Source organism: Tupaia chinensis, unplaced genomic scaffold, assembly GCF_000334495.1.
Source record: "Tupaia chinensis unplaced genomic scaffold, TupChi_1.0 Scaffold000094_1, whole genome shotgun sequence".
Classification (NCBI taxonomy): domain Eukaryota; kingdom Metazoa; phylum Chordata; class Mammalia; order Scandentia; family Tupaiidae; genus Tupaia; species Tupaia belangeri.
The window spans coordinates 1,721,678-1,731,898 of NW_006159556.1; the positions used below are offsets into that span (position 1 = coordinate 1,721,678).

General features: G+C 37.0%; 1 protein-coding gene across 1 annotated transcript in view; it reads right to left on the reverse strand.

The window, feature by feature from the left end:
- Positions 1-10,221, reverse strand: part of MMRN1 (multimerin 1) — a 65,115-nt gene that overhangs the window by 37,967 nt on the left and 16,927 nt on the right. Inside the window, exons 3-4 of the mRNA XM_006143239.2 lie at positions 5,901-6,020; positions 1,423-1,529 (exon numbers count right to left, since the gene is read on the reverse strand). Of these exons, the coding sequence (XP_006143301.1) occupies positions 1,423-1,529; positions 5,901-6,020 (227 nt within the window). The remainder of the gene's footprint in view (positions 1-1,422; positions 1,530-5,900; positions 6,021-10,221) is intronic.

A 10,221-nucleotide genomic window follows, 5' to 3' on the forward strand; every position in this document is an offset into this window, starting at 1 on the left:
ATCAGTGGGCGCCCAGGACTTCTTTGACCTATAGGCTGTATTCCCTGCCACATATCCACATACAGCTCACCATGAGCAATAGGGTGTGTAACGACACCCAAAATCTCTAGAGAAGCACTCTGCAAACATTTAAATCTTCACAAAAGAATAATAGACTTAATAATCTCAAAATATCCTTCATCGAAGAAGATGAATATAAACCTAAGAAACATAATTCTAGATACTGTCCAGGATTTTTAACCCTTTGCCAAATGCTAACTAGAAACAAATACATTTTACCATTTTGAGTGTATTCATGCACTTCATGGAAATCAGAAGTCCTTTGACAGTAGGTCTCTAGTTGGATCTTTTTAGAATATTCTAAATGACCTGTTTTCCCAATATTTTCAGTATATATTTCCTTTACAAGTTGATTTCACCTTAGTATCAAAGCAGTACATGCTCATGCTGTAGTTTGAAAATGTATTGAATTTTTATAACATCTCTGAAATTCAAGCCAGACCCATAACAAATAACATTACAGTGAAATTTGCCTACAGACTCATTGCCTGGGCTAGCCCAACCATATATAATATCCCTAACTAAACTGCAAGATTCCTAGAGCTTTTCTATTACGATTTTCTTTTCCTTAATGTGAATCATAATGGTTTCTCCACACTTACATTAATTTTTAATCACAGTCTCTTACACTGTTGATTGAATTCCCCACCACTGCTAATGGCCTTTCTTGTAATATTCATACATTTAAAATATGTATGCTGATGCCATATCTTATATTTCAAAGGAGACCTGTTTAAAGCCAAAAGCAAGATAATAGTCACATGGATGTTAGGCCACAGTGGGTTACCATGTGTTTGATCAGTCTTGCCACCAGAAAAATTCTTAAAATCTCAGTTGAAAAAAATGGCTCTATTAGGATTTAAAAAAAAAAAAAGGAGAATTATTCATGGGTTACTTTGTATATTCTTTAATGTTGGATTTCATTCAGATGCATGTTATTTCAAATAACTGAACTGAAACTAAACTAGAAGTTGGTCTTATTTTTATATAGAGTCACGTCTAATAAAAATCTATTTAAAGATTAAACAAAATCAGTAGTCCTGACACTTTAATAAGGCATGCCTCAATAACACATTGTTAAAAATGTGTCATTTGTATATTTAGTCAAATCTTCACTTACTCATTATGTAAAACCCACATGGAAGTGGAGGGATAGGTTAAAGGGAAACCTTTGACATTTTAGGGTGCTACCAACTTAGGAAGCTCTAGAAAGGTCAAAGTCCTCCTGATGGTTCGGCTACATGTTCTTTCACCTGGCCTCAAAAGGGGAAATACAATTTTTTTCTTCACTGGAGTCAGTTGCTTCTTCTTGAGAATGTTTACGCTTCTAATTGTTATCATGAAATTAATAGAAGAATATACCTTTGAGCTGACATTGTGGCCCGCTAAATCCAGGACAGCATCTCCAGTCTAATGAGGTCACAATTTTATGTTGCATCCTGTAGACAGGATTTGATATTCTTTGAGATCTAGACAAGACAGTAATAGGGGGAAGGGTAAATAATTTGTCTCTCAACAAATGATCAATTAGAATAAATAATATAAAGCATTTAGAGCAGTGCCTGAAATACCATAAGAATTTAGTAAGTGTTAGCAGCTATTGTTATAATCATCATCTCTATCATCAATATTCCTGCCAAAATTAGAATTCCTTGAGAAATTACAAAAAGTGGTAGTGTTTATGAAGCAGGCCAGCTTTAGGTTTAGCAGGACGGCAGCCATTTTGAAATTAAGAAAGGCTTCTAATGAGAACAATCTGACCAAGTACTAAATCAGGGGTGGGATCTATTTGAGAAATGGTCAGATGAGAAACCCGAAATAGGTATTTGAAGTAAAACAGAAATCAGGTTAATTACTCAGGGGAGAGCAATTGACTCTGACTGAATGCAGTGAAGGATGATTTGCACTGGTTTGCATCTTGAACCTTTAAATACCAAGAACATGTTGCTCTTTCCAAGACGGTTTGATGGTGCTTGCTGACTGTCTCCCTGTTGCAGAAATAAACTCTCTTCTCTAGCCTCTGCCTCTCATTTCACCAATTGCAAGACAAAGCAGCCAGACTTAGTTTGCCAGTAACCATTACACTTTTTAATATTTTAAATTGATACCTATCTCTCTATCTTCCAAAGTTATTGCAGCTTTTCTCTGGATAATGGTTTCATCTAAATCAATGGTGAAACTTATTTTAATTCCAATAAGATAACTTTAGTTCTATTATTGTTCATATTGTTAGAGTTAATAGGATCTTCATTTTTTTCCAGATCAACATTGAACAACTTGGAAAAAATTGGATATTAGTGATCTAACTGAAATTATGCTTAATTACTACCAATTTCAACCTGCATGGTCTCATCTCGCAAGTTTTAAAATGATAATACATGTTACTATTACTAACATATAGTGTTTTTCTGAGAGTTGGGGATTGGGGGGAGAAGAGATTGAACATGAGAAAATATTACTTGAGATAAAAACCATAGAAGAGAAATGAAGAAACTATAACATTTCAGTACAACAATCAAAAAATAGGCAAATTGTGCTAAATTATAGGCTCTTTGTATGTGAATGCAAGTCATAGGTAGAACTTGGCTGTATTATTCTCATCTACATGACTTCATTAGTTAATAATAGCTAATGATATTTATTTAGTGGGTCTATGAAATGAGTACATATGATCTGGCTTAATCCTTACATTGATCCTATAATGGTTTTTTTTTTTTTTGAGAGGTTTTTGCTATAGGGCGCGTGCGCTCGCCAGACAGACAGAGAGAGACAGAGAGATAGAAAGCGAGAAATCACCCCCCAGAGGGGATGGCCATGCCGCAATCCCTTCTCCTCCATTCTCCTCTTGGGACCTTGGGCACGCACGCACATGCACCCAACGTGAGTTTAAGCCACCAGGTCCGGGATGCGAACTGCGGTCAACTATGTGAGAGTCCAGCAACATAGCCATTATGCTAACTGCTGGTCCTGATCCTATAATGGTTTTATTGTTATTCTAATTTGCTGATGAGAAACGCAAGAACAGAGATACAACATAACTTGTTCAAAGTCCCATATCTTAAAGTAGTAGAGTTGGGATGTTTACCTATTATCCTAGAGTTTGTTACATATAACTATGTGGAGACAACAGTCACCCACGTGACTAATCCTTGAACATGGAGAGGAAATGCAATAGAACAGACTAGGCTTTCCAAGATTTGGGTTTTCCTCCTTCCTTCCTTCCTTTCTTTTTATTTTGCTAGAGGGTATGTGCACTCCCCACAGAGGGACAGAAGGACACAGAGAGAGGATGAATCACTTCCCTATGGGGAATGATTATGCCACAGTCCTTTCTCCTCCATCTGCCCCTTTTCTTAAGATTTTGGGCACACACAGACATGCACCCAGCATGTTTCTCAAGCTGCCAGGTCTTGGATGCAAACTGTGTAGTCAGTCATGTGGGATCTTACTGTCTTAACCACCAGGTCATGGAGCTGGCATTCTGTACACATATATTTTAAATTTGTTTATTCATTTTCTCAGAGAGAGAGGCACCCCTGACATGAGTCCTTATGCTGTAACCCACCTCAGTCTTAGTTGGCCTATATCATGTGCATGTGCATGTTCTCAGCGCCCTGGTGGTCCCAGGCTGTGAACCCAAAACCTTCCTGATGTGAGATCACTTGTGTTACCACTGCGCCACCACCAGGCTCTACATTATAACTCAGTACATCAGAAGATGTTCTCAATGTAAAATGAGCTATAAAATTATTTTTACTTCTGAAAGCAGACTAATCATTTATCTCTACTTATTTAAATGATAGTTGATATTAACTCTGAAATAGCTTCAGTCCAATAATTAAAACTAAATAAAAAGTAAGGCAGTTTAGAAAGGAACTTTTTAGAGCTTGTAGGGGTGGATTCAAGCAGTTGGTGTAATTATTGTTGAGCTCGACATTCCTTTGGCAAACTAAGTATCTGTTGTAGATAGCTCAACATAAGCAAAGGGAAGCATGTCAAGTATTGCTGAAGTCCTGAAATAGTGAATGAATGGAGACTCATTCAAGGGCATATAAAGGTAAGTAATGAGAATAAAGATATAGGGACCAGCAGTTAGCGTAATGGCTATGTCACTGGACTCCCATGTAGTCGACAGTGGTTGGCATTCCAGACCCAGTGGCTTAAAACTCACACCGTGCATGTGTGCATGCATGCCTAAGATCCCAAGAGAAGAATGGAGGAGAAGGGATTGCGGCATGGCCATCCCCCTGGGGGGTGATTTCTCGCTGTCTCTCTGTCTCTCTCTGTCTGTCTGGCGAGCGCATGCGTCCTATAGCAAAAACCTCTCCAAAAAAAAAAAAAGAAGAATAAAGATACATATTTCTGTTTTACTTAAAGAGAAGGAAAAAAAAAATAACTCACCTTGAATCTAGAAGGGAAGTATGACAGAGGTTATCATGGTAATATTTTCATTACTAAAGAGTTAACAGTGCATTCGTTGTGTCTCACCGTAACAATGAAATTGTCACAAAGTGAGTAAAATACTGAGGGCAGAACCAGAGCTCAGCTCCCCCAAATCCCTAAGATGTGCTTAGCTCTCTGGACCGTGAACCTTAGCTATCCCTCAAGGGACTAAGAAACACCTTGATTTTATGCATCCTTACTGTGCACTGTTCCAGATTGCCCCTGTATCAGATTCACTCCTGACTTATTTGCATGGCAATTTGCATAGGCTTAGCCATCCTGGCCTGAATAACAACTTTAGTTTTTATTGCAGGCTCTTCAGAAACACCCCCCCAGCTCAGCTGCTGAGTGTATGAGTTCAGAGAATTATCAATTACTCAGTCCCACATTTTAGGATAATGGTGCAGTTTTTCTGTTTGTTTGTTGTTGTTGTTGTTGTTGTTTTTTAAGTGAAGACCAAATACCAAATACCATGGTTGAGGAAAATAGACACATGCCCACAAAAAAGATTCTGCTTAGCCACTACATCGTGCATAATTGAAATTAGTGGCTTTCCAAATTTTAGAATATAAGCCAAGTAACACTTCTCTCTGAACTAGTGTGAAAAGAATATTATTAATAAGACTTGGGAACCAGCAGTTAGCGTAATGGCTATGTCGCTGGACTCCCACGTAGTCGACCGCGGTTCGTGTCCCGGACCCGGTGGCTTAAAACTCACGCCAGGCGCGTGTGCGTGCGTGCCCAAGATCCCGAGAGGAGAATGGAGGAGAAGGGATTGCGGCGTGACCATCCCCCCTGGGGGGTGATTTCTCGCTTTCTGTCTCTCTCTGTCTGTCGGGCGAGCGCACGCGCCCTACAGTGAAAACTCTCTCCAAAAAAAAATAAAATAAAATAAGACTTCAGAATTATGTATATATTTCATAACGAACGAGAGGATAAGACTGATGATCAGGTCACAGAATAAAAGTAACAGAAAAATATATATAAAAAATAAAACCAAAAAAAAAAAAAATAAAACACCGGTCATCAGGAAAGTCATGTTGTATTTCTGCATAGAAAAACTTAGGAAAATACATCAAAACTTTCTGGATAACCCAATAAAAGTAATAGTGATAATAACAATAGGAACAAGCATGAGTGTTAACATTGAGTAGTCACAATACACAAGACACCACAGTAAGGAGATCACGGCATCATCTCATCTGATTCTAAAAGCACACATATGAGGCAAATATTAGGGTCTGCATTTGAAGTTTCCGAGGGTCATGCATCTATTCTTGTCTGATGCCGTCTCCTGGTTCTACTACACTTAGTGCCTGGGATGGCTAACTTTCTCTAATCCCAGATGAATGTGACTATGGCGTAAGCAGCAGCTATTTTCGAGAAACATGACTCACCTCTGAGGACAGGATCCCCCGGTCCAGCCACAGGCCCCTCTCCCAGCTGGAACATAAGTGACCTGGTTGTCCGCTATGACTGTGGGAGATAACCTGGTATGTACATAAGCACACCAGTTCCTAAGGCAAAGATCATTATTGTTAGAAAGAAGCATTGTCAAAAAAGAATGTTTTCATCAAAATTATTTTCACAGACCTTTTACTACTTCTGCCAGTATTGTAGATCAGATATCTTAAAAGATTAACAACTGGCTTCAAACATCTAACAAGGAGAGACAACAAACTTTTCACTGCAGTGTTGTACTCAGGGAAAGTATGCAGGAAACCTCTGTGGTTTCAGTAACTACATTTCAGTTACTTATGGTCATCTGCGGTCCAAAAATAGTAATGGAAAATTCTAGAAATAAACAACTTATACATTTTAATTTATTCTGAGTAGCACAATGAAATCTCACAATGTCCCACCCCATCACTTTGGGGACAGGGATTCCATTGGCTGAGCATGTCTGCACTGTATATGCCACCTTCTCTTTAATTACTTAAGAGCCATTTTGGTTATCAGGTCAAAGAAACATGGCACATAGGGAACTTAGTACCAGCCATGGCATCAAGCAGCCAGTGGGGTCTTGGAACATCTACACCACAAATAAGGGGAGTATAAAGAAACACCACAAGATCAAAATAGAGAAAAAAATGAAACAGAGTCCAAACTAGAACATGCGATATTTAGATGTGAGTTAAGTCAAAATCCAAAATTGCCCTTCTAAGGATTATTAGTAAGACTTGAAGATCTAAGTCCATGACATTAAGTAATATGCAATAAGACATAGGGGAATAAATAAATAACTGACATATAGATCAAAAAAGTAGGAAAAAACCCTATTATTAGCAGTAGATAATATAAGTGGAAATTAAAAGAACAAAATATATTTCAGATGTAAATTATTATAATGAATTCAGTAAAAGAACAAAATATATTTCAGATGTAAATTAAGATATGAATTCAGCAACATAATAAAACTCAATATAAATGTTTATAATTAATGAAGAATTAACTATATAAATTTAGTCACAAGGTTAAGTTACATTTTTGTGTACCAACAAAAAACTCAAAAAATTATTGTAAAAAAATACCAATAAGAATAAATCTAACAAAAAGCATGAGATATAATGTATAAAAAGTTTAAGATTTACTGAAAAACCTTAAAGAAAAATCCAATAAGTCATGCTAATTGATGGGAAAACCCAATGTAATAATATCAATTATCCTCAATTTTGTCTACAAATTCAATTCATTAAAAAATTGCTATATTGTTTATGTGTGCACCAGAGAGGGACAGAAAGAAAGAGATAGGGAAAGTGAGGAAGCAACCCTGATGGGTGAGGAGAGAAGGGAGGTGGGGTACATGGGGAGTGATGAATACACAGCAATCCCTTCTCTTCCATTTTCCTCTTGGGAATTTTTTTCTCCTCTTGGACATATATGCACACACTACCAGCATGTTTCTCAAGTGTCCTGGTCTGGCACTCAAACTATGCAATCGGCCATGTGGGATCCAAGTACCGAGACCATGCCACTGGCTGGCCCATCAATGCATTTTCATAAAGCAAAGTGTAGTGGTATTTGGAGTTAAACAAGATTTTTATAAAAATTTTATATAGTAAACTAAAAACCTGGATTTTGGAGAACTCTGGCTCTGGCCATAAAAGAGTATCAGATTTACCTTCCTATGGTAAAAACTATAAATCTAGACAATATATAAAACAGTGGTTTTCAGACACTGAACAGCAAACAGCGCTGTGAAGTGATTCTTAAGAGAAACACATGATGCCCATACCACATTTAATCTAGCTTTATTACTAGGAACAACTTTCAAATTAAATCACAGAAGAATGGATTTCCAAAAGAGGGAAAAAAACATATAACGAAAGTAGAGATCTGAATTGGGGCTACTAAGGGATTAAAATATGTAAGGTCAGATCAATGAAAAGAGGGGGCTGCAAAGTGATGTTATTCTAAAAGCTAAACACCAAGGTCCCCTTGAATCAGGGACTAAAAACTGTGTTGTGCTTGCAGACAATAAAATCCATTCTTTAATAAACTAGCATGCACAATGCCTCATATGAACAAAAAATAAACAAAAGTACATATGAGAAGAAACAGAAAAATAGGACTGATTCATGAGTGAAAATCCAGTAAGTAAAAGCAAAACAAACAAACAAACAACACCTAAACTAAACTGAGATGGCACAGATGTTTAGATCAGCAAAGTGTCTTCTAAGTAGTTAACTATTAAAGAATAATAGTTGTAGAAATTAAAAAAAGAGTGGTTGAGCTTAACAGAAATTTGGACAGCATAAAAATTAAGATCAATGAACTTGAAGACAAGGCAATAGAAATCAGCCAAACTAAAGTATAGAGGGAAACAATTTTAAAACATAAGTGAACAAAAACTCAAGTGGTCTAAGATTATGCAGTTAGAGTTGTAGGAATGTAAAAGTGAGATAGATGAGGAAAAAATAAACATTTGAAGAATCTTTTTGTAAATTTGATTTAAAACAAAAAAGAATCCTATGTCTAAGATGATCAATGAATTCCTAGAGGATAAACATAAAATAAAATCTCACTTCTGTACATCACATACAAATTTCAGATAACAATATATTAAAAGAAAAAATTGATATGTTAATCAGTTTGATTCAATCATTCCATACCATTATCCATCTCTGGCATCTATTCATGGCAGATAAATTGGGCATTATAGGATTTATTGTGTCAAGTTCTTTTGAATGAGATGTTTAAAAATTCAGGCTCTTTAAAGGGATACAAAGACACATTGGCACATTTTGTTAAAGCACAGTAATACCTGAGGGAAAAATGATGTGAAATGAAGAATGGAAAAAGCAAGAAATAAAAATAAGGTGGAATTTAAATTAAGATAACCACATTATAGGGGTCTTTTAAAAAACAACTACCATAGATTCCTCATGCAAATCCAATGATCATCCTAATTACTAATGACCACTTTCAACAGAAGCACAATTAAATTGTCTCTCACTTGACCATGTTGTTGAATGACTATGGAGGGTGGAGTGTAGGCCAGGGAAAATTAAAGGTACTACCATCTCTTCATACTTGGGGTTTCTAAGAGAGAAAAAAGATAGCTTTATTTTCTGTGAGTTGAAATGGGATTTTCACCTACAGAGAACTTTTAAAATCCTAAAGAGTAAAATAATCTCAAGATTAAAATAGTTGAGAAGGCAAAGAAACAGATCGGCAGATTGCATGGCCCAGCAATCTTTGATCCAGTGTAAATGGGAAAAACTATCCACAGTCGAAGAGCCCCTGGTGTGACTCGTAATTAGGTTTATGCTACCAATGAAATAAGCTCATTAAGGGATGTTAAAAATGTAAATAAAATTTTAAAAGCAAATTATCTGAAAATGTAGGTTTAAAAATAGAAAACCCACAAGCATGGCAAAATGGTGACAGGCAGTTTAAAGGCAAATGCAGTGAGCCCAGATAAGCATTTTGCTTAAACTCAGAAATCCTTTGTACCTTTCCAGACTAATTATGGTGGATGCAGAGTTACTTTGAAGTGTTTAGCTTTCCATGAGGCCATAACCCTCAATCCAGCAGGCTGCATTTGGGATTCTCTTTATGTGTAATAACTCTGTTGCTTTTGTGCAGCAACATGTAATGAAAAAAGCTTAGACTGACTCTTTGGACTTTCCAAGTTAATAGGTAAAAGGTTTGTTCTAGGGAAAGCAGACATCTTTGGTTATGTGCAAAGACCTTGCTCATTGAACAGATAATACAAAAGATGAAAAGGATTTTGCCATGACTAGTAATATTCAAAGGCTTAAGGATGATGATGATGAGAGAAAGCATTGTAAATCATTTGTGGTTTTGACTTGGACATCTTAGAAATTCAATATGTCAGGGGACTAGTAAGAAAACTAAGAATTAACTTCCATGAATTGACCAAATCATGGCCCAGTCATAACCATTCTTATCCTAAACTAAGTGAACTGAAGCTACAAGGAAGCCATTAAATAGCAACCCACCAAATATTTTCCTTAAGAAATAAGGACGGAAACCAGAAGTTAGCGTAATGGCTATGTCGCTGGACTCCCACGTAGTCGACTGTGGTTCGCGTCCCGGACCCGGAGGCTTAAAACTCATGCCGGTCGCGTGTGCGTGCATGCTCAAGATCCCGAGAGGAGAATGGAGGAGAAGGGATTGCAGTGTGACCATCCCCCCTGGGGGGGTGATTTCTCGCTTTCTGTCTCTATGTCTCTCTCTGTCTGTCTGGCGAGT